Source organism: Triturus cristatus, chromosome 11 (assembly GCF_964204655.1).
Source record: "Triturus cristatus chromosome 11, aTriCri1.1, whole genome shotgun sequence".
Lineage (NCBI taxonomy): Eukaryota > Metazoa > Chordata > Amphibia > Caudata > Salamandridae > Triturus > Triturus cristatus.
This window is the reverse complement of record NC_140594.1, coordinates 628500419-628525834: the sequence shown is the minus strand read 5'-3', so window position 1 is coordinate 628525834 and position 25416 is coordinate 628500419. Positions and strand designations below refer to the sequence as shown.

General features: G+C 46.3%; 1 protein-coding gene across 1 annotated transcript in view; it reads right to left on the bottom strand.

The window, feature by feature from the left end:
• The window catches only part of IKBKB (inhibitor of nuclear factor kappa B kinase subunit beta), a 432685-nt gene that overhangs the window by 89501 nt on the left and 317768 nt on the right, over window positions 1–25416 (bottom strand). Inside the window, exons 15-17 of the mRNA XM_085634081.1 lie at window positions 22071–22132; window positions 20302–20411; window positions 2600–2649 (exon numbers count right to left, since the gene is read on the bottom strand). Of these exons, the coding sequence (XP_085490207.1) occupies window positions 2600–2649; window positions 20302–20411; window positions 22071–22132 (222 nt within the window). The remainder of the gene's footprint in view (window positions 1–2599; window positions 2650–20301; window positions 20412–22070; window positions 22133–25416) is intronic.

Genomic DNA, 25416 nt, shown 5'->3' with positions numbered 1-25416 from the left:
TGCATTAAACACAAAACTTGTAAATGAAAAAGCACCCATAAATGGCGCCTGAGAATAAAGTGACCGTTGCGTTTCAAAATCTGAATGTTTTTATTTATGTAGCTAAAAGAAAGCACTGCTTTGGTAATTTGCACACCTGCTGCGTGATGAAATTTTGAAGAGTGCTTCACGTTTGCAGTTCACCTTGAGGCAAACGCTTTCGAGGAATACGATCCGCTGCAGTGCTAAGGCCAAGGTGCCCTCTCTGTTAGCCTCGGTCGGGGGCACACACGAGTGCACCAATAAAGACCCCGGCAGTGGGGTAGCAGGGGAGGCAGCGAGGATCTGCAGCATGCAGCTGAAGTGCTCCCTGGAGTCAAAGTGCAGCAGCAGTAACCTGAAAAGCGTGAGGATGAGCGGCTACTTGCGCAGGCACACAAGATGTTTTTCGTGCAGCTGGGGCCAGGAGAGACGCCCGAGGAGCCGGCTCAAGAACTAGGAGATTGAAAAGAAGTGGCACAGCAGGCCGCCCTTGCGCAGCATTTCGCTCGACTCCTCTAAGTAACAAAATGAAAACAAATGTAAATCCATGATGGAGTAGCATTTGTTGCAGTTTTATATAGTGTGAACTCCACACAAAGACATTGGATCACAGTGCATGAGCACTCGTTAAATTACACAAGATCACATTCATGTTTTGAGGCATGGGGAGAAGTGATGTGCTCAGAATCACAGGATTTTTAGCACGCCGAGATTCAATCATGGTTCTCAAATTCCAAATTCTGCAGTTCTGGTTGTAACGCCACAATCAACCCAGCAGCTGGACAGACGTGGAGATTAAGAAGCACAGTGCCATTAAACGGAGCCTTGCTGGTGGTCTTGTATTTTGCTGCTTCTGTCATTGAATACAGATATATAATACTGATAAAGCAAGTAATATTACACCTACAGCAAGCCAGGGCTATTGGCTTTGACGATGTTTGTTGTTTGCGTAAGATAAATCAGCAACAACTACGTCTTCCTTGTATATACCATTGAAATGCTTCCATTCTGAAAAGATGAAACTGAAAGAACTGTAACGAGTCTCCTTGAAGTTACCTCAAAAGCAGTGACGAATTGCATTGCTAGAGAGGTAAGATTTTTTTTTTCACCCCAAGGACAAAAATGAAGAGCCCGATAGAGACCCGGTTTGGCAACTGCTTTATAGAACTGCCAGTGCAGAGCACCGGTCCACTTAAAGCCCTGGCTCGCACCTGTAGGAGGATGGAACCCAGCAGGGACCACAGCTCCTGATGCACTCATGATCACGCAGCACACACAACACTGGCAGTAAAAGCATACCCTAGCCGGCTGTGCCCCTGCATCTGTGGGGGACTAGGAGAACTAACGGCAACACTGTATCAGTTTTGGTGCAGGTCAGTTCCCACAGAGGCCCAGAGCTCTGCACATGCTACTACAAGCAAGATTAGCCAGGACGGAAGGCAACCAACAAAATGTAAAACCATGATGATGGAGTAGCGTTTATTGCAGTTTTATATAGCGCAAACTTCACACAAAGATATTGGATCACTGTGCATGAGCACCGGTTAAATTACACAAGATCACATTCATGTTTTGAGGCACGGGGAGAAGTGATGTGCCCAGAATCACAGGATTTTGAGCACGCCGAGATTCAATCATGGTTCTCAAATTCGAAATTCTGCAGTTCTGGTTGTAACGCTACAGTCAACCCTGCAGCTAGACAGACATGGAGATTAAGACGCACAGCGCCATTAAACGGAGCCTTGCTGGTGGTCGTGTAAGAAAACTTGTATTTTGCTGCTTCTGTCATTGCATACAGATATATAATAAGTGAAAGAGGACCGCACTGCAGCCGGAGCATGGGGATCTCTTGTCTTTATGGGGCCATATGTTTCTAATTAGAAACACATGGCCCCATAAAGATAAGAAAGTGCTTTGCGACAGCAGCAAAGCAGGCCACCGAGTCCGGATCGGAGGCAAAAGGACGTTAACCCAAAACCCTCATTTCCAATGGCAGGCCACTGTTTAGCATAAACGCCAGCCAATGGAAATGAGGGGCGGGGCTTCAAGCCCTCTTCTGAAAGTCCTCCTTAACAATAAATCTCGTCGAGCGAGCAGCGCATGCGCTGCCAAAATAAGCGAGACCTAAAAAAGCACGACTTGAAAATACCTCCCTGATAAATGCTTGGCTGCACAATAAATGAGGCTTAGAACCCAGTAACAATAGATTGTGAGACATCCTTTGGGAAACCTGAGAGTCTCGGTTAAGGACTGGTGTGATAGGCTGGGGAGAAGGAAGGCACAGGGTTCACATTGAAACTTGGGTTGGTGAAATTTCAAACTGAATTTAGCCACTGAAATACCCCATGCTGTTGGTGATGTTTTATCTGGTTCAAGACATGGCAACAACAAGATAAACGTTCATGTTAGCAAGTGTTTAAGCAGTTTACTCCATTCCAGAGAGAGGAATTGTATAAAAGAAAAGTTTTAAAATAAATTCAGCAGTAAGAGCACTAATGTAAATCAGATTAGAGAGCCAACCTGCATTATCGAAACATCCACTTCAAGTATAATGTACACACGGTCAAAGTATCCTCACCTCTAGGCTTTTCTCTCAGCTTGCGATACAAATCCCTTGCTTGCTCCTCTCTGCAGAAAAGGAAAAATAGTATCCATACTGCTAATTATGCCCAACATCAAGATGACTAGCAGGGAATGCACAGGACAGAATTGCATGCATGGACCAAAAGGTAGCCCTGCTTAAATAACATTTTATATAATTGCATTTGGCTTGCTGTGCCTCAAGGCCCAACTCAAAACACTTTACATCTGAATCAATTTAAACAAAATCAGAACACTGTATTTTCTGATATTTCAGTATTTAATAAAAAAACAAAACAAAGATAAATTAGCACGTTTGTATTTCTGCAGTAGCAATTGCACAACAAAGAACTGCATCGTTTTTCAAAAGTGAGTTTCTGCTTCTTCGGCCGAGACCAGATTGTTGAGCAAGGGGCTTTTTGGATCTGATGGGGCAGATCCTGATGGGGTGTCCCCCTGAACTGAGTCCATTTCTACACAGATGATACTATGCATTAAGATTAATAAACCTACTGAACGTAAGTAACAGATTTGTGATGATGTGATCTACATTTCTCCAGCTCAAAAAAGGCATGCGAATAAATGGTGCTCAAGCCTCTTCACCCTACTTCAAGTATGGGCATTGAGCAGAGCAGAATCTCCCGATGGCCTACCCAAATTCTGAGAAAATGGCAAACATCTGCATGGTGGGAAAGAAGACCGTCTACCATCAATCATTATCCAAGTAAAATCCCAACAATTCCATATTCACAGAGCTCTGTAAGGGCCAGTGCAGGAAAAGAGACTGCAATATTTATTCTAACAGTAAGTGCAATACACCAGAATAACCAGGAATTCACATGCGCGCACACAATCACTAGTCACCACAATGATCTAAACCCTATCTGATCTAAAGGATATATAAGGGCCTATATTTCACAGTAGACATAACCACATTGGTAAAAGAAAATGCACTACCAGAGCCAAAACAAAGGACGCACCAGATACTCATGTACTCCATAAACCATATCCCTATATAACACTTTTTATATTGTGTGCATTGACCATGAAGGTAATGGAGGAATCTAGAGCTGAGCAAACCACTAGTATAAGTCTTAATGACTGCAAAATATCCAAGACCATGATTGTGTTATGACACCTTCCAGGGGCAACATTCTTAACTGGAACCTCTGTGAATCACAAACATAGGCAACAACAAAAACACACTTTGGTAAAAGACTCAGCTAGAGCCTTCCTTGTTTACTGAGCAAACCAATACACCTAGTACATTGGCTGATTTCAGTGTCTTCATGGATATCTGGAGACCTAAACGAATTCACTTTCCAAGGGTACCAATGATTTCTTTCATTTACAGACTTCTCTAGGTTCCTTCTAGGGTTGGTTGGGTAGCCCTTGATCATTCTTACACAGCATTAAAAGTGAATCAAGTACTCATTATACTGTACGCTGCAGGGGTGAGAGTTTCTCGTGGGTACCCCACTCTGTAGCCTGGCAAACCAAAAGGCAAGTTGGTAAGGAAGAAGTTATATACCTGAGCCCTGTGATTGATACCTGTGACCCATTACTATAAGGCGTATACATATGGATCCAATAGTAGTTGGAAGGGAAACCTGTCTGTCTCTGTTTGTCAGACAACAAGTTTGTTGTCCTACACATAGGAAAGAGGTGAACCTGCCTATCTCTGAACAGCAACAAAAAAATTTGCATCTGGGTATCAACAAGAGTCAGATAACCTCTGTAAAACAATAAGGTGCCTATCTCTGTAAAGTGACAAGTGAGCATACTTGCCTGGTACAGCAACAAGTGAGACTGTCAACCTCTTTGCAACAACAAGAAAACTTGCTTCTGCACTGCACACGTGAGACTGGATTACATTGCAGTGCTAAACAATCCTGCATGTCTCTGCACAGTGAAAATCAAGAATGAATTGCATTTGCAGTGTAATAAGAGCATGCCTGTGCAGTGATATTTTCACTTTTATGCTTTTGACAAGCTACAAGCAAGAGATCCAGTCTCTGAATAGCGAAAAAGTTTAGTTTTATACCAAGGCACAGTGAGAAGAGTTTGTTTGCCTCTACACAGTGACACGTTTGCTTTCTAATCGCCTCAGAAAATTACCAGCAAACTCAGCACCAACTACAGTAACAAGCCTATTTAAGAACCTCCACAAAAATGCTCCATTTGCATGTTTTAAAAACTAATTAATATGTATGCTGGAGGCAAAGATAGGTAAAGAACAATTCTCAACTGGTATGATTATACAAGACATTTAGAGATGCATGTACAACACATTTGCAGGGAAGAGAAAGAGAGACTCGGACCAAATTTTTGAATAGTGCACTTGGCATCATATATTTACAAAACGCAATAAAGTACAGTTGTAGCAGCACTGTAGGCATGAAATGCGAAGAAACAACCCAAATTGGATTTGGTGCTCAATTGTGTGACACAAAAAGTGGCGACGCAAGTGACAATGTGTAATCAGCGGAAAACGGCGCAACATGAAGTTAGTGGAAGGAAAATGCTACTTACCAGTATGCATCTGTTCTTGGCATGTAGAGCTGCAGATCTACACACTTTTGCATAGATCGCCATCTGGTGTTGGGCCCGGATGTTTGCAGTTTGTTTTTCCTCTTGGAAAGTCTTTGGAAGTCACGAGGTTGGTGACTCCTCCCTAGGATGGTATTGCGCATGGGCTTCGGCTCCATCCTCAGATTGTTTTTCGCCAACAGGGAAAGATGGAGCGTAGTAATAACAGTGAAGAAACCCATGTGTGTTGTATCTAAATAAGATAGACTGGAACAGATACAGGTAGCCAGGGAGGCGGGTGGGCGTGTGTAGATCTTCAGCTCTACATGCCAAGAACTGATGCATACTGGTAAGTAGCATATTCCGTTCGAGGCATATGAGCTGCAGATTAGACACTTTTGCATGGACTTTATAGCAGTTCCCAACCTCAGCGGCGACCACCAGTATCTGTTGCAGTGGTTTGAAATAGTGTTTTTAGTACAGCCTGGCCCACACTAGCTTGTTGCTTGGTTTGCACATCTACATAGTAATGTTTAATGAAAGTGTGCGGTGTTGATCATGTAGCTGCTTTGCAGATATCATCTAATGAGATCATCCCTAGAAAAGCCATAGAAGCCCCTATCTTTCGTATAGAGTGGGCTTTAGGGGGAACAGATAGCATTCATTTTGCTTTGTGATAGCAAATCTGTATGCATTTTACAATCCACCTAGCTATCCCTGATTTTGAGATGGGGTTGCCTTTGTGTGGTGGAGAGAAAGAGAAACATAGTTGTTTGGTCTTTCTGAAAGGTTGTGTTCTCTGGATATAGTACAGTAATGCCCGTTTAACATCTAACGTGTGCAGAGCCCTTTCTGCAACAGTTTGAGGTTGTGAGATTGGATTAGATGAAAGGGGGAAATGACTTTGGGTAGGAATTTTGGGTTGGTACGGAGAACAACCTTGTTCTGGTGCATTTGGAGAAAAGGTTCTTGTATAGTAAGTGCTTGCATCTCACTGACCCTTCTAAGGGAAGTAATGGCTACAAGAAAAGCTGTTTTCCATGTGAGAAATTGCAGTTCGCATTTATGCAAAGGTTCGAAGGGCGGTCCCATTAGCCTTGTGAGAACTATATTTAAGTTCCACACAGGTGAGGGTGGTACTCTGGGGGGAATTATTCGTTTCAGGCCTTCTATGAAGGCTTTAATGGCAGGCACTCTGAAAAGTGATAGGTGCTGTCTGTTCTCTAGGTAAGCGGCAATTGCTGCGAGGTGTAGCCGAATGGATGTATATGCTAGGTTACACCTTTGTAGAAGGAGCAAGTAGCATATGATGTGCTGTATAGATGCGTCTAGAGGATTGATTGTGTTGTTATGGCAAATAACAACAAATCTTTTCCACTTGGCAGCGTAGCAGGCTCTAGTGGTAGGTCGTCTAGCTTCTCTGATGACGTTCATACAGTCAGGGGGAAGGTTAAGGTATCCGAATTCTAGGATCTCTGGAGCCAGATCGCAAGGTTGAGCTGAGCTGGGTCCGGGTGTCTGATCTCTCCATGGTTCTAGGTTAGGTGGCATGGTGAGAGGTGTAGCTTTTGGTGTGGTACTACCGAGAGTTCCAGCAGCGTGGTGTACCAAAGTTGTCTGGCCCATGTTGGAGCTACTAGGATCAGCGTGAGGGAATGCTGTTGTAGCTTTCGCATTACTAATGGAATTAGTGGGAGAGGTGGAAAGGCGTACGCAAATTTGCCTGACCAGTTCATCCATATCGCATTGCCTTTGGACAATGGGTGTAGGTATCTGGCGGCGAAGCTTGGGCATTTTTTGTTTTCGTGGGTGGCGAAGAGGTCTATCTGTGGATGCCCCCACATCTGAAAGAACGGGTGAAGAACCTGCGGGTGAAGTTCCCACTCGTGGATCTGCTGTGTCTGTCTGCTGAGCAGATCTGCCATGGTGTTTTGGACTCCTGGGACATGTTGGGCTAGGAGAAAAATTTTGTGTGGGATTGCCCATCTCCATATGCTCTGTGCTAGTTGAGAGAGCTGTGGAGAGTGTGTGCCGCCTTGTTTTTGAATGTAGTACATGGCTGTCATGTTGTCTGTGCGAATGAGGACTGCCTTGCCTAAAATCTGTGTTTGAAAGGATTTTAGGGCTAGAAAGATTGCCAGTAACTCCAGATGGTTGTTATGGAGTAACTTTTGTTGCAGCGTCCATGTGCCCTGCACTGTGAGGTATAATAGATGAGCTCCCCAGCCGGAGAGCGATGCGTCTTGTTGTTAGTATTATTTGTGGAACCGGGTCCAGGAACGGTCGACCTCTGGAAAGATTTGTGGTGTTCCACCACTGCAGAGAGAGATGGGTGCGACCGTCCACCAACACCAGATCTGTCAGTTGCCCCTGGGCCTGGTTCCATTGGCGCGCTAAGCACTCTTGTAGTGGACGCATCTGGAGTCTTGCGTGAGGCACTATGAAAATGCAAGAGGCCATCATCCCTATCAGTTGCATAAACACTCTTGCTGGAAGAGAGTGTTGAGGTATGAATCTTTGCCGCAAAGCCTGAATGCTTGCAATCCTGGCAGGATTGGGGTAGGCTATGGCTTTTGAGGTGTCTATGGTGGCACCAAGGTATTGCTTTATGTGGGATGGTGTTAGCTGGGACTTTTGGTGGTTCACCGTGAAGCCTAGCTGGTGAAGTAGTTGGATTGTAGTGGCGGAGTGGTGTACACATTGGTTGTAGGACGTGGCTTTTATCAGCCAGTCGTCTAAATATGAAAAGACGTGAATGTGCTGTCTTCTGAGGTGTGCCGCAACTACCGCTAGGCACTTGGTTAATACCCTTGGTGCTGTTGTGACCCCGAATGGGAGCACCTTGAACTGGTAGTGTTGCCCGTCCACTACAAATCTGAGGTACTTTCTGTGAGCATGGTGTACCGGAATGTGACAGTATGCGTCTTTCAAGTCCAGTGTGGTGAGAAAGTCGTTCTGGGAGAGGAGCGGAAGTACCTGCTGAAGTGTTACCATGTGAAAATGGTCCGAATGTATGTATGTGTTTAGAGGCCGGAGATCTAGAATAGGTCGTAGGGTCTCGTCTCATTTTGGTATTAGAAAATATTGGGAGTAGACCCCTAAATTTTGCTGATTGGCGGGAACTTGTTCTATTGCCTGTTTTTGTAGGAGGGAGATTACCTCCTGTTTTAATAATGTGGAATGTTCTTGTGACATTGGGCGGTGCTTGGGTGGAATGTTTGGGGGGGTAGATGTCAATTCTAGGCAGTACCCTGAGCGAATAATTTGGGTCACCCATTTGTCTGAGGTGATGGTCTCTCAGACCTGAAGGAAATTTTGTAGCCTGCCCCCGACCGGAGTGGGATGGTCTGGAGGGAGCGGGGGGAAGTCATTGGGTAGGCGGTGTGGCAGAGCGGGCAGTATTTGTTTTGCCTCTGCCTTTATTGTTATTGCCCCTATAGCCACCTCTTTGATAACCCCTTGTGAAGGTGGACTGAGCAGGGTATTTGTAGGAAGTGGACGCGCTATCTGAGGAGTAGCCTCTAGCCTTACCCCGAAAGGAAGAGCGGCGAAAAGAGCGCCTAGGAGGGTGTGACTGCAGGGCTCCCATAGATTTCGCCGTATCCGTGTCCTTCTTCATTTTCTCGAGGGCCTCATCCACCTTTGGGCCGAATAGGTGTTCTTGGTCAAAGGGATGATTTAGGATGGAGGCCTGTACCTCAGGTTTGAAGCCTGATACTCTCAGCCAACATGGCGATGGAGGAGGACGCTAGTGTTAATGGCCCTGGAGGCTGTGTCTGCTGCGTCTAAGGCACAGCGTATGGAGGTGTTAGTTATAGTCTTACCCTCTTGAATTAATTCATTGGCCCTATTTTTGTATCTTTCTGGGAGGTGGTGCATTATGGTTTCTAATTCATCATAATGCGCTCTATCGCATCTGGCCAATAGCGCTTGAGTGTTGGCGATACGCCATATATTGGCTTCCTGTGATGCAGTGCGCTTTCCTGACGCGTCCAGTAGCTTTGACTCTTTGTCAGGTGGTGGTGCTTCGCCTGACGCCTGGGAGTTTGACCTCTTCCGTGCAGTGGAAACCACTAGGGAATCCAGTGGCGCTGGCCCTTTGATATAGGCAGGATCTGTGGGGGCAGCTTTGTACTTTTTCTCTATGCGTGGGTTAATGACCCTAGCCCTGACTGGGTCCTTAAAAACCTCTGGCGCATGTTTTATCACCCCCTTGAGCATAGGTAGTATGGAGGTAGACCTATGTGCGGTATCAAAGGTGTCGAGAAGGAAATCCTCCTCTACTGGGTCAGTGTGTAGCTCTACCCCGTGATAATGTGCCGCCCTCTGAAGTAGGTGGTGGAAACCTAATGAGTCTTCCGGTGGAGATGGCCTGGAAGGGTAAAGGTCATCTTGTGGGACGTCTGGAATGTCTGGATTATTGTAGTTGTCCCATGGTTCTGGGGATCCTGTCGGGGTGGGGTCTTGGGGCACATCCCCTGGATCGTAATATGGGTCCCCCTGATCATCATCGTCTGGAGACGGGGTCGGGGAGCGATGAGGTGGGGGTGGAGAAGGCGGAGGGGGCGGAGGTGGAGAGGGTGGAGGAGGTGGGAAGGCATTCTGAAAGGGGCGGTAGCAGAGCCCTTCCTCTTTGGAGGGGGAGGCGGAGCCGGTTTGTCCAAATGTCTCTTTTTAGAAGAGAGTGCCAAATGTCCAGTTTTTGGATTCTTGGTAAGAGTCTTTTGCAAGGGATCCGGTGTAAACAGTTCCTGTGACAATGTTTGTTCCGTCGGCGCCGAAGGTTTCGGGGCCGATGACTTTTTGGGCTTGTCCGTGCCGTGCTTAGCACTGGGCTCGGGAACCTCCGATTTCTTGGTCGGCGCCGAGGTGGGCTTCGGCGTAGAAGTGTCGGTGCCGAGGGCCTTATGGGGTTTGGTCGGTACCGAAAGGCTGGGTTTCGACACCGAGGACTTTGGTGCGGGGCTCGGTGTCGAGGTAGAGGCCGATCTCTTTTTCGGTGCTGAAGTGTGTTTCTCGGTACCGCTGGAGGGCTGGCTCGAGCCCGAGCCGCCGGAAATCTTATTTGGCTTCTTCACCGGGCCCGAAGGTGGGGTGTTTGAAGCAGTGTCTCTGGTCTTGCCTAGGCCCGGAGGCGAAGGCGTGACCGAAGCCTTTTTGGGTGTCGGCGCGGGTGCGGGAGGGGGTACAGTACTCACGACCCTCTGCGCCGGGGTGATGTCCTCCACATCTGAGTCGTCGGCTTCGGAAGCACTGACGAGGTCCTCTTCGGTGTGCTGCTGTCCCGGATCTTCGACGTCGTCCCCGAAGATGTCAACTGGAACGGAGGTCGAGGAGTGCGCCATGTTTCGTCTGGCCCTTCGATCTCGAATAGTCTTTTTTGATCTGACAGACTTGCAGGCCGGACAGTCTCGAGCCTCGTGTTCAGGGGAGAGGCAGAGGTTGCACACCTCATGAAGATCGGTGTGGAGGAATTTGGACCCACATCGAGGGCACTTCTTGAAAGGAGTTCTTTCCATCAGCCGGGACCGGAGCTTGGGTAGGCCCGAAGGCCGCCGTCGACGACTGGAATCGAAGATATGTCGATGATTGAGGAGATCTGGATCTGAACAATACCGCGATGAGCGAGGATTCCGCTTCGATCGTCCAACTGGAAATGTTCGGAACCGGAGCGCGAAGTATTACTTCCGAGCCCGATGGCGGAAAAAAACAATCTGAGGATGGAGCCGAAGCCCATGCGCAATACCATCCAAGGGAGGAGTCACCAACCTCGTGACTTCCAAAGACTTTCCAAGAGGAAAAACAAACTGCAAACATCCGGGCCCAACACCAGATGGCGATCTATGCAAAAGTGTGTAATCTGCAGCTCATATGACTCAAACATATATATACAGGGAGTGTTGGTGGTTCTAGTAATTAATTAACAAATTTTTTAATGAAGACAGTTATTTGGTGGAACCACAGAGAGTGATGCGCTATTATTTGCGCTGAACGGTCGATGGCGTTTCGATCCTTTGACTCAGGATCATCTTCAGGACCGGGTTGTCGAGCTTAAAGCGGTGCTGAGGAGGGCACGGATAGGTGTCCTTGGAGGGCGAGATTGCGGTTGTCACAGTGCAGAGGATTGGATTCCCAGTCAGGATATCCTGCAAAAGGGAGCACGGTGTTGGTAGCGTGTGAAAGCCAGGTCACGGGGGGGACCATCGACAGGTCTGAAGGTGGGGGTGGTACAAACTCTTCGTAGCGAAGCCAGGAGCTGTCATCCCCGACGCCCCCGCGACACCTTAGGATTCACTCCTAACTCGACGAAAGCTCCCCCTCCGGTACCGACTCGCGGTACTGTGAAGGATTTTTGAACCTTCGTTCCTGCCGATGCTCCCTCCGTGACACGGCTTCAATACCGAACCCCGGTACAACGAAGAGTTTCTACCACCCCCACCTTCGGACCTGCTGATGTTCCCCCCGTGACCCAGCTTTCACACGCTACCAACACCGTGCTCCCTTTTGCAGGATATCCTGACCGGGAATCCGATCCTCTGCGCTTTGGCAACCACCATCTCGCCCTCCAGGGACACCGATCCGTGCCCTCCTCAGCACCGCTTTAAGCTCAACAACCCAGTCCTGAAGATGATCTTGAGTCAAAGGATCGAAACGCCGTCGACCGTTCAGCGCAAATAATAGCGCATCACTCTCTGTGGTTCGACCAAATAATTGTCTTCATTGAAAAATGTGTTAATTAATTACTAGAACCACCAACACTCACTGTATACATCTTTCCACTAACTTCATGTTGCGCCGTTTTCCGCTGATTACACATTGTCACTTGCGTTGCCACTTTTTGTGTCACTTACACAATTGAACACAAAGTCCAATTTGGGTTGTTTCTTCGCATTTCATGCCTACATGCTGCTACAACTGTACTTTATTGCATTTTGTAAATATATGATGCCAAGTGCACTATTCAAAAATTTGGTCTGAGTCTCCCTTTCTCTTCCCTGCAAATGTGTTGTACATGCATCTCTAATTGTCCTATATAATAATACCAGTTGAGAATGGTTGTTCTTTACCTCTCGTACCTACCCACATGTCAACGTGGTCTATGGGTTATACTCCTGTTACATACAGGAGGCAAAGATAAACATGTTGACAAAGAGGATGAATGGTGGGTAGGAGAGAGCAATTAAGAAGAAAAAGTAACACCTTTTCAGGGATTTCGATTTTATTTACTTGTATAACATTGGAGGCCTGAATCTCAAAGATAAACTTAAACTTTTGTGCAAGTTTAGTACTTCTCGGTATTCACCAACTACGCGCAAAGTTTTACAACTCTGTACTTCCTACACTTCTCTGTGCAGAATTCTCTGCACTGGCGGATTCTGCAATCAGGGCAGAGAACTCCACACACACAAGCATAGAGTGTGTGGAGTCGTAAAACCATGCACTTAGTTCGGGAACTGTATTTTGCAGTATGTTTTCTAGTACTACAAAACGTACTACAAAGTACAGTTTGCAAGTCAGGTTCCGGGTCTGCATAAATAACTTTGACAATGCACCACTGTTCTGGCCTGCGTTACCTGATGAATTTTTGCCTGCATTCCAGGAACAAAAAGAGGTATTATTCTCGTGATAACAAAAATCTTAATTAACATAATGATGAAATTCCATCTCCAGAGATTACTTTACATGATTATTTATGCCAGACGGTGACATCAAAGAAAATCACATACATTTCTGATCCCTAGAGTATCATATGTAATAATCAAACTACAACTAAGACCGCTCCATTCCAGTAACCAGTGGAATCCAAATTAGGTTCAAGGGTGGATGGGTTTATGCCAGATTTTCAGGATATCCACAATAGATCTAGATGGAGCTTTTATATATATTTAATTGTTATCTTGATGGATGGCATGGATCTGGTACTCCTGGGCCTATGATGAACACCCCTGCTTCAGGCAAATGCAGGGTTCATCAATGTTGTATCGGGATGGGAATTGTTGTTGCACATGAGGTGCTCAACCTATTTATTTTTAATTACATTACAGAAAGAAAAATTAAGTTTAGCAGGCTTAATGTGTATATCAACATCTCCTTTACTATCACTCACTCAATCAATCAGTGGATTTATATAGCGCAACTCGGTGCTTGAGGGTCATTATGGTTCAGGTGACTCAATCGAACAGCCAGGTCTTCAGTGCTCAAAGGTATTCCAGTCGCTGTAGAGGGAAGAGGGTCTGCGATGGGGGCACAGCTCACAAATCATAGACTTACGAGCTTTGGAATAATATACAGACCCAAAAGTATAACTCTGTAACTGGGCAATGGTTAAGTCCTTTGTCGAGTATATAAATATTTTTGTCTGCTTTAGAGAAGACAGTTTATTTGTCTGGATTCAAGGAAATGAAAATGTAAGCATCTGTTCGTAGAGTGTAGCCCTCCAGAATTACATGCTTCACATACTCCTGCCTTTTAGTGTTGGGACCCGACGCTTACAAGTTGTTTTTCTTAAAAGAAAGTCTTTTGAGTCACAAGATGCACTGTGACTCTGCCTTAAGTTGGCAATGCGTAGAGGCACCAACTCCAGTTTCGATATTTATTTGCACACCAGGTGTGACTAGTTTGGAGTGGTGAGTAAAAAATGTATGGAGGACATGTGTAATGGTAAAATAAGTTATTTATTACAGTTCCTTTGCCACCTGTTGCATTCGTCCCCCTCATTCCTGCTGTTTTTCCCCGCCGTTGCTCCCCCCCCACCTCCAAGGACTACTTATGCAGGCTGCTTCGTGGCCGCGCGCTGCAGGCGTGCCAAAGGCAAGCTCACCTGCACCAGTCTGTGCCTTGACCGCACCCAGCACCAGGAACCCTTGTTCCCCAGCCATTGTCGCTACACCGCCGTCGAGCTCCTCGCCCTGGCCCCCAGAGGCCGCAACAACTGCTGCATTTTTCCCCCCAGATACACAGAAGAACCCTTCGCCTGCCACCGCTGCCAGTCCATGTGCGGCACCGACATCCCCACCGCACCTACAGAGACAACCTCCAACCCTGCGGAACAGCTCCTGTGCAAGCTGCTTAACATCAGATCCCTCTGCAAACATGCAATTGAAATTTAGGACACCATCACCTCCACACCAGATGTGCTGTTCATCATCGAGACCTGGCTCACGCCGTCCTCAAACCCTGACATTGCGCAAGTTACGCCCATGGCTACAAGATGATACACAGGGACCATGCCAACAAACATGGAGGAGGCATCACCAACATCCACTAGGAGACCCTTCATTGCACCACCATCGAAGACATCTCATCATTCATGGAACACCTCAACTTCCAGATCCGGATCAATGCAAACACAACCGTCAAAGGAACCCTCACTTACAGATCCTGGGTCCTCGCCTCGGCTTCTATGACGCCATAGCCGAAATCATCACCACCCAGCAATAGACTCCAGGAACTACACCTTTCTCGGCGACCTCAACTTCCACCTCGATGACCCAAAGGACCCCAATTCTGCCAACCTCCTGGAAAGCATGAGCAAAATTGGACTCGCTCAATGGTCAACAGCCGTACACACACTGCGCAGGAAACACACTGGACCCCATCTTTACAGACAGCGACTGATTAAATTTAGCTACACCACAAACTCACCTGTACAGACCACAGCATTGTTCACTTCACCATCGCAGGCTCACCATGACACCGCCACTCCCCCAACCCCTGCTCAGCACTGTTGGAAGAGAATCAATGAGCCCAACTAGACCTCCTCCCTCGACGCCAACAGACCTTACACCTCCAGCAATGCCGAGATAGCTGCCCAAGACTACTCCCACTGGATCTCCAACTGTACCCACACTGTCACCCCCATGAAAATGTCCAGTACCAGAAAATCCACCAAAAACGCCAGCTGGTTCACCCCCAAACTCCGAGTACTCAAACGCGAGTGCAAACAACTGGAGAGATGAGGGCACCTCTCCACCTTCAAAGTGGCCCCCAGCAAGTACCACTGCCACCTCAAGAAAGCCAGAAAGGATGCCCTGACCATCCACATTGAGGCAAGCACCAATCACATGAAAGAACTCTTCAGCATTGTTAGAGAATTCTCATGCCGTTCAGCCACCGAGACCTCAATCCGCCCCTCCCAATCCACCTACGACTCCCTGACAGACTTCTTCCACAACAAGATAGCAGACATTTATAGCATCTTTGACCAGCAGCCATCTGACGTCACACACCGACAACTCCAACAGCCACCTAACTGAATGGACCCCACTCACCACATCCATCACCACAGCGATCATGACCTCCATTCACTCCGGAGCACCAACAGACCCCTGCCCCCACTACATCTTCAACCTGGGACAGAAGAAAATCAGCAGCACTCTCACCCCCATCCTCAACTTCTCCATTACCACTCCCATGTTCCCCGACGCATGGAAACACACAGAAGTGAAACCCCTCCTAAAGAAGCCTTCTGCCAACCCCAGCAAGCTAAAAAACTACTGCCGTATTTCGCTGCTCCACTTCTTGGCCAGGGTGCTGGAGAGAGTCATCAAACACCAGCTGACCGATCACCTGGAAGGAAATAACCTACCTTGAAGCCACCCAGGCAGGCTTCCGCTCCAACCACAGTACCAAGACCGCCTTGATAGCCGCAACCGATGACATCAGAGCCATCCTCTACCATGGCGAGTCAGCAGCCCTGCTCCTCCTCAACCTCTCAGCGTCCTTTGACACTGTATCCCACCACACCCTCATCGCCAGGCTCCACCACATCGGCATCAGAGGAAACACCCTCAAATGGATCTCCCCCTACCTCACAGGACATCCCTCAGTCCCACCCTCTTCAACACCTACATAACCCATTGTCTGACATTGTTTGCAACCACGGCATCAACATCATCTCAAAAACACACGACACCTAACTCATCCTCTCCTGCATGGAGGACACCGTCACCACCAGGGCGCAACTTCCAGAATGCCATCACCAATGTCGCCAACTGGATGAGATTCAACTGCCTGAAACTGAACACAAACAAGACCAAAGTTCTCATCTTTGCAAATGACACCTCCCCATGGGCTGACACATAGTGGCCTTCGGCACTTGGACCCTCACCTACTAACCAATCCCGCAACCTCAGCATCTCCCTGGAAAGTGATCTCTCCATGAAGTGCCATGTCAGCGCAGTCGCCTCTTTCTGCTTCCACACGCTTCGCAAAATTTCGAGGTGGATCCCCATCAACACCAGGAAAACAGTAACTCAAGCCCTCTTCACCAGCCGACTACACTACATGAATGCACTTTACACAGGATCCACTACCCACCTTCTCAAACGTTTACAGACCATCCAGAATACCCCAGAGAGACTCCTCGACCTCCCGAAACAGACCAGCATCACCCCAACCTAAGAAACCTCCACTGGCTCCCTGTCCCAAAGAGATGCCAGTTCAAGCTGCTGACCAACGCCTACAAGGCCCTCCACAACCGCCTCACCTTCCACCAACCTACCACATGACTACGATCTGCCTACCTTGCCCTCACACATGTCCCCTGCATCTGAAGGAGCCGCAGTGGAGGCTCCTCTTTCTTCTTCATCGCCGGCAAGTCCTGGAACAACCTCCCACTCCACCTCCGAATCACCAGCTCACTCGCCGACTTCACGAGAGGTCTCAAGACCTGGTTCTTGGACTGAAGCTCACCGTACCCCCAGCGCCTTGATACCCCCCGGGGTGATAAGCTGTGCTTAACAAATACTGATTGATTGACAAGATCTGTGATCAGAGTCACAAGCTTCCGGGGAGGAGGGTTGACATGTGAATATACAGCAGTACACCCTACAAACAGTTTGTAGGATAAGAAATACTTTCCGTTAGTAGCATTTGTTGCTGTAGTTCACATGCTCTGTATAGACTGCAAAGCAGTAGCCTTCTACAAAGTGTTCCAAGCAAGTAGATAAAGATGTCTGAAAAAGTATCCTGAGGACCGTTTGACAAACCATTATCTGTTGCCGGACTAAGATATCCACACAGTAATGTTTAGTGGAGGTGTGCGGGGTTGACGAAGTAGCAGCTTTGCATGTCACCTAGTGGAATATTTCCCCAAAAAAGCCAAAGTTGTTGCCTTCTTGCATGTGCGACCTGGGGAAAACAGGGAGAGCTCTTCTAGCTTTAGGATATCTAGTTTGGATGCATTCTACTATTCACCTGGCAATGCCTGATTTAGAGATAGTGGCCTTTGTGGAGTTTAACAAAGGCAATGAAAAATGGGTCAGTTTTGCGTAAGGGCGTGGTTCTGTCAATGCAGTACATAGGTGCCAATTTGACATCTAGAGTGTGTAGGGCTCTTTCTGCCAACTAGTCTGGCTAAGGGAAAAAGACTTGGAACTCTATGGTTTGATTGAGGTGAAATGGAGAAACCAACTTTGGATTAGTCTTGAGCACAGCTATCTTATCAACCTCCACAAGTGGTTCTTGTAGAGTGAAGGCTTGCAACTCACTAATATGTCCAATGGATGCCATGGTTACAAGAAAAACGACCTTCTAGGAAGGGTACTAGAGAAGGCAAAAGTGCAAAGGCTCAAAAGGGGTTCCATGAGTCTTGTGAGAAGTATACGGATGTTCTATACTGAGGTGGGTGGGGAAGAGGAGGGTTAGGTGGTGGAGGGTGGGGGGCACTCTGGGAGGGATGACTCTTGTAGCCCTCCATGAAGGCTTTAACTACTGATTTGCAGACAAGGGAGGAATGCTCCCTGTTTTGCATGTAAAAGGCTGTAGCTGCTAAATGGGGACATATGGAAGTGTAGATGAGACATGACTTTTGTAGGTGAAGTAAGTAGCAGGTAATATCCTTAACCGTGGATTTTAGGGGATCCAGGTGTTTAGTGGTGTGATAATGGACAAATCTCTTCCACTTTGCTGCGTAGTAGGCTCATGTGGCAGGCCTGCAGGACTCCTGTAAGATGTCTATGCATTCTTGTGGAAGTGTAGGTAACCGAACATTAGGACCTCAAGCACCAAATCATTAGATTGAGCTGTTTGGGGTCTGGGTGTCTGATTGGGCCTTGACTCCTAATGAGAAAGTTATGGCCTGTTGAGGAGCTTCTCTTGGGAGCCGATTATCATTTAGAGGAGTGCTAAATACCAGGGCTATCTGGCTCACGTGGGAGATACAAGGATGAGAGTCTGAGAGGTTTGCTACATCTTCCAGACCATGAATATAAGGCATGGGAGAGGCACAAAAGCGTAAGCAAAGAACCCCAACCAGGTGATCTATAGTGCATTGCCCATGGACCGTGGGTGCAGGAACCTGGAAGCAAAGTATGAGCATTTTCCATTCTCAGGTGGCGAACAGCTGTAAATGTGTGTGCCACAATGCTGAAAGTTATGGAAGCGGACTTTCACGTGAATTTCCCATTTGTGGACTTGTTGATGCGTCGTGCTGAGCAGATTGGTCAAGTTGTTGTCCACCTCTAAAAGGTACTCCGCCATGAGATGAATGTAGTGGTGGAGTACCCTCAGAAGGTACTAAGCCATGAGATGAATGTAGTGGTGAAGTGCCCAATGCCATATCTTTTGTGGCAATAAACATAGGGGGATACATTGAGTACTACTCTGTTTTTTGGAGGCAGTGCACAGCTGTCATGCAAGTTTTGATTAGTACTATTGTGCCCTGAATGAGGGGAAGGAATGATGTCAGGGAAATATATGCATGGTAAGGAAACTGGAGGGTCTTTTGGAGTGGAAGGTGGGATTGGCCTGGCACGCGACGTCGTCATGGTCCGGGAGGGACAGAAGTACAAACCTCATGGTGAACAGACCATGGATATTTGGTGCGCACTGGCGAGAGTACTGGGATGGCATCCATTAACGCAAGTGCTTTTTTGTGGAGAAAATGTCTTAGACGAGGGTGTGCGCCCCAGAAAAGAGGGCCCAAGGCGCTAATAGTCGGGAATTGATGGATACATTTATCTCCTCAAGTGTCGCTGCGAGGTGCTTGGATGACAAAGGTTTTTCCCCCGAGGATCCAAATCAAATTGAACTTTTTATGCCTGGGCGCAAGTGTGGGAAATGCGTAGAAACTCAGAGACTGTACTACGAGCCAAACCCAATGACAGCAAGAAAACAATCTAACATGTACTCGGTGCCCATGTGCATTGTCAACTAAGGGATGAGTCACAGTGCATCTTGTGACTGGAAAGACTCTTCAAAGAAAAACAACTTGCAAACGTCCAACACTAGATGGCAGGAGTATGCAAAGCATATGTATCTACAGCAAAGCATGTGTATCTACAACATGCGACGAAAAAAAAAAATCCTACCAATCTTGCATGAAATTCAGAGAATTGTCATAAAATGCTTTTCAACAGATGCCACAAGATAGGTTCTCTACTTCGTAACGATACAAAGTTCCTTGGTACATGATTCAGTTAAGAGCACACAACTCTGTTTCCACTGTATCCAGGTGAGAACATTGTGCAAAAGAGAATAAACAGCAGAGAAAAGGCACAGTTCTATAAGAGACAGGCTCAGTGTGTAGTGATAAACACTGGTTCAATGACAGGTCTGGGGCAGTGTCTAGGTCCCAGGAGGTAGGGGCACCGGTGGCACTAGGGTAGGAGTGGTGTGGCACCCTCTATACAGGATGGCGCAACCCACGAAGAAATGGGAAGTGGATGCATTTGTGACCTAAGACAAAAATGTATGAAGCATATGTGATTAGGAAAAGCTCATGTGCTGTAGCTGCTTAGTTATCAGTACAGAGCTACATATCACGTGCCGATAGCCTATGTGAAGTGACGATTGGCGAAATGACTGTTTTGGCTCCACTTTAAAAACAAATTGTAGTGGATTACACCACACTCAAAATCTCCTATGGAGGTTCAGGCTAGCTTGCCTTGCTCTGCTTGTGTAAAGCCTTTCAGGATGCGCTTCAAGTGGAGGTATTCTTTTTATGGCCACTCCTCTACCTGTTACTGCAAAGCTCCATGCAAGTATGCCTGACAGCATCTGCAAATTAACAGGTGAGCATCAGGAGTAAATAAAGGAGATAAAAGTATTTTCAATTTCACTTTGTTTTTCTACAGATTGAGGGCTGTGCACCTACAAGGGAATGAAAATTGACCAGCTGTGAAGAAGATTTTCTGGGAATCAAAAGAGCTTTGTTATGTTTGTACTCACAAGTCATCGAGAGAGCCACCCTGTCTGCGGCTAAGTGGACTTCTTTGCAGGTCCACAATGTCTGTCTGCAGCGCCATCATTTTCCCAACCAACTGCTCCACTTCCTCCTCCTAGTGGCAGAGGACACAGTTAATAAACAGACCTGCCTTTTTATGATACAGACTTTCTACCCACGTTCATCACATTAATCCAGTAGCACACTCCCGATTTTGAGCCCATTCTCCTCCATCAATATACCTCCACACTCCGGAATGCAGCACACGCTCTACTTATATCATTATGCTATAACATACTCATTTCAAAACACCGCTCTTCAGTAAAAACCATAGATACTTTTCTCATTTCCTCAAAATCTACAACACTACTGCACCACCTCCCCCCCCACCTCCCCAGAGAACCACAACTACACTCAGGCTTTCTGTACCCAGTCTCCTTACAATCAATATGCTACCACAACTATGGCATCTCTCACAATAATCCTCAGTCGTCTGCACACATCCAGTAGTCCCAATCCTCAGTCAATCTTCCACCACATTTGCAACATCTTTTGTCACTCCACTCAGGTGACAGCCTCACATCTTTTCACACACCACCTTGTTTCTACACAGATGTATCCAATTACACCACACGCTCACGTCACACCATATTCTCTTTTCTCTAAGTGTCTAATTTTGAAGGCAGGCTTTCCCACACTTAAACCACTCTTTTGCACACTTTCATACCATAGACTTACTTTCACACTATACTCTTCACATCTTATTTTGTGCCCAAAACACACGGTCCTCTGCATTAGCGTGCTCCTCGATTATATTAGACAAACATCCCCAACACATCTCTTACTTATACTGCCCAACATGATCTTGAGAGGAACACTAGTACATACAATTGTAATAAGTAAAACAGGCCCACTAAAGCACCGGGTACAGTCAACCTATTTGGGGAGTCCAACAGTGCAGCTAATACACAACCAATTTAAAAAGAATGATCTTTGCCTCAATTTAATCTTTACTCCACAAGCACAGGGAAGATCACTTAGAATCTAGGGAAGCCGCTATGGCTCAAACTCTAGTCTAAGTACTACTAGAACATTAGACTTTTTAGCACACCATTGAAGATAATCGAGTGCTCTGGGCTTCTAAAGGCTGGTAGAAGCCCGGAGTATCAATATTCCAATGTTTCTTGACAGCTATTGCTGTGAACAAAAGCCCCACAGAGCCCAAGGGGATTTCATACTCCCCTCAGGCTCTGTGAGGCTTTTGTTTTACAAATGAGAAATTTCTGCCCTCTAGGGGCGGAATGTTCTAATAGCCTTAGAGCCCTCCATAGCGGGCTCTACTGGCCATTAAAGGCCCGCTCCCTTGTTAAAGGCCCTCGCCGGCGGGGCCTTTAATGGCCGGTAGAGCCAGCTATGGCAGCCTTTAAGGCTATAATAAAGCTGTTAGAAAAGGATTCTTGATACACTCCAAGTGTTTTTCAAAATATGTAGCTGATATGTTAACAAACACTTGCTTAAGACTCGTTACATTATAGTCATTATGAAGCCTTAAATGGTTTCTGTACAAATCATCAGCTCATAAAACTGGAGATTCTTCATGAGACCATGTTAAGGGAGATGACTCAGTCCACACAAACACACTAAATTGTGGATTATGTCACCAGACTCCTGTCCCCAACACTCCACTGTGTTTGCATCCTCCCTAAACAAAGCCTTCCACAGAGTTCCCCAGTCTTTGGTCTCCAGTACTCTGCAGTTTGCTGCTGATACACACCCGTCCACAGAGTTCCACTGCTTGCTCCATCTCCCTCCAGGCTGACAGAAGCTTTTCTGAGGCTGAAAAAACATTGGAAGAGAAGTCCAATTAAGATGAAGCACAACAAATCAAGTGATAAAAACAAGACATGGTGATAAGTCATTGTAAAAGCAAAACATGCTTGAATATATGGAAGGACAGAGACTAAAAAAAAACGAACATTACAAGACCGAAGATAGAGCCCAATGCAGTGAGGCTATGCAAACCATGACTTGTCACCCAGAGACAGGTGGTAAATCGCAACTGAAAGAATCGGTTTAGAGGACCTAAGGAAGTATTGTCTCTAGAGCATATTTCTTGCAATAACCAAACTAAGTCCATAAAATGCTCATCTGACACCCAACAGCCACCTTAACGGGGAGTATCACTAGCAGACAAAGCAGGCCACAGACACCAGGTGTGATAATTCAGTGCGGACTAGGTTGCAACCTTTGATGAGCATACTTCTTTTGCAGCTGGTTTCTTCCCACAGTCCAGCAGAAAGGAGAGAGAGCAAAACTGCACCAATGGAGACAAACCCATATGCAAGGGATTCAATCTCTCTCAATGCAAGTGGCAAGTGTAGCACACAAAGCTTTCTGCTGAATAAATACCAGTCAAAGAGTAGCCTCAGACTACACCCAATCAGCGGGAAAGAATATTCTGGGTCTCTGCAGAGGATTAACGCATCTTGAAATCTGTGAAGGGCCCAATGAAACACATGTTTATGGTGACACTACCTCTGGACCAAATCAGGCGTATGTCCTTAAAGTTACTTTATCCTCAAGGATTGTTTTTGTATATGGTTCTTCTGTTAGGAATGCAAGGATCCCATTCCCATGTTACAGGCAATGGTTACCACCTGCTCTGTCTTCCAGGAGAGAAATGAGATGTCAGAAGACTGCATAGGTTCAAATAGAAAGTTACCTCCAAAGCCTGGGATATCTCTTTAGAATAATTGCACACAATTCTATTGTAAACTCTTTCACTAAGGGTTGAGTGCAAGTTTATAAGACCGGTTTTCTGTATGGAACATCAGATGGCCCCCAAGTCGTCTCAAACTGAAGAATTTGTAACCATGCTGCAGGCAATCTGCAAAAAATATCCTAGTACTGCATATGAACCTGAAGGCCAGTATGATCACACCAGAAACAGGACTTTACATTTCTTAAGTGTTGTGTTCCTCAAAGAATACTGAATGGACTGGCATTTTTATGTAACCTTTCGAAACATTTAAATGTACACATCACCAGACCTCAGGAACCAAGACTAGGTGAGCTGGCTTGTGGTTGACATTTTTGCAAGAGACCTTGACATAGTCTAGGATGTCCTTTGAGAAATCACCATTGTACTGACATTTACAGAATGCCCCAATACCATGCCGGATACTAGTAGAATCATCTGAAAAGAAAATGTCATCAACTTTCCCACCCAGCTGTGGAAAACGAAGTGCTAAGAACAGGATCAGGGAATTGTTCTGTTCCAGTTGGTCAGTCTTTTGGGGGGGGGGGGGTTGGCCCACGAACAGATGTAATGATGGTGTGCACAAAAGAAGAAAAGGGCCAATTGGTATTTTATGTCTTACTTCAACATCCCCCTCATGGTATCTTGCCCAGCAACTGATGAGCTGGTCTACTTTTCCTTTTCTTTCCCCTGGAAGGTGCTGTGCTAACAAGATGAACCAATGTTTGCAATTGCACAACTTCTCCTCTTGGGTCTCTCCAAAGAGTTAGGCATCTTAAGACCCTTGTAATAAAATGTAATATGTTGCTGTGGAATCGCCCATCATGCTTAGAACTAACTTGCCACTCATGTGGAGCTAGAAATACTTTCAAGGCCCTCTTGGTGGTCTTCTATTCCAGAATACTGTATGTGTACCTCATTCATCTTAAGATGAGATTGTGGCCACTCTGATGCGCGACTGTAAAGTGCAAAAGAGCATGCCTTTCAAGAGGCAGATTTATTGTTTCCACCATTTAAGGGTACCGCACATTCAGGTTACCAGAGAAACACTGCCCTCTCAGTCTTCCAAGAATTAAATCCACTGAAGGGGAAGATCTTCTTGAAGAACTATCAGATTCTCCACAACCTCAGTATGGTGATGCAGGGCAACATTAGGTCTAGAAGTGACGTGTGTTTTGAGAGTTCCCGCAGGAGTAACTAGTTAAGTTTGAAGCAGTTTGTGAACAGCATTGAATCCAATGTGTTGCTGGTGGCACTCTGTTTAAGACGGTGTCCAGCTGAATTCCTAGGAAAATTAAGGGAGTGAAGCTAGACTTTTAGAAGTTTACTGCAAGGAATAGTTTTCTGAATAGGTAGAGGCTGAGGCAAGCCAATTCATGTGTTTGAACATCTGACATCAGACCATTTTTGAAATCTGGGACTGAAATGAGCGCAGAGGTGGTGGTTTTATCGACATTGATATTTCTGAATACAGAAATGTGATTGCTCATTTGTATGAGATCATATTTTGAGGCATAACGGGCTATAATTCTGACCAACTAGAAGGAGGTAACCTGAAGGTTTGCATGCCAAAGTTCCATAGGCAATTATGAGTTTGAATGGTGATCCATGGTGTTCAGATTGTCAGGCTTGTTTTTCTTCTGTAACTCTGATCTGGCTAGTGGGACGAGTGAAATCACAGAGGTCCTTTCTGTGGGTAAGTTTGTGAGTGGATGTATGCTGCTTGCTTGCAGGCACTTTTAGTAATGGGAAGCGTAGACCTGTGACTCTCGAAAGGTTTATGCATCCTGAACAAAGAGAGGGACATGTCCAGTACCTGGGACTTGGAAATTGGGATTATACACTAAGCAATTTAATTATGCTTGCCTTCTTATCTGTCTATTGCATGTGAGAGAATTCAGTCAAACCAACGTTGCAAGTTCTTTGCTGTGTGCATAGAAGCTACACAGCCCCTAGAATTACAGTGTTTACAGCTTTGGGAAAGGTATGCATCAATATTTATACCCTTGCCAACTGTATGAACAATTTACTTACCTTCGGTATTGCCTTATCTGGTAGACACTATCTAGTTACAGATTCCTTACCTTCGAATTATCCCCAGGGGTCAGACTGAATCTGGAAATTTTTTATGAGCAGTATCCCTGTGTGCCGGTAGAAGGGCTCATTCGGCTCCATGTTTCGTCGTCCGCATTGTCCTCACCAATGGTGCGTGGTGCCTATATAGGCCCTACCCAGCGCACTGATGTCAGTTTGTTTTCCTGACTTTCCATGCTGGTAGTGCAGAGCCACGAAGAAACTGTCCACTGGTGTGTAAAACTAGGGCCCTGAAAGGGGAACAGCCCTGTCCTTAAAAACCAGTTCG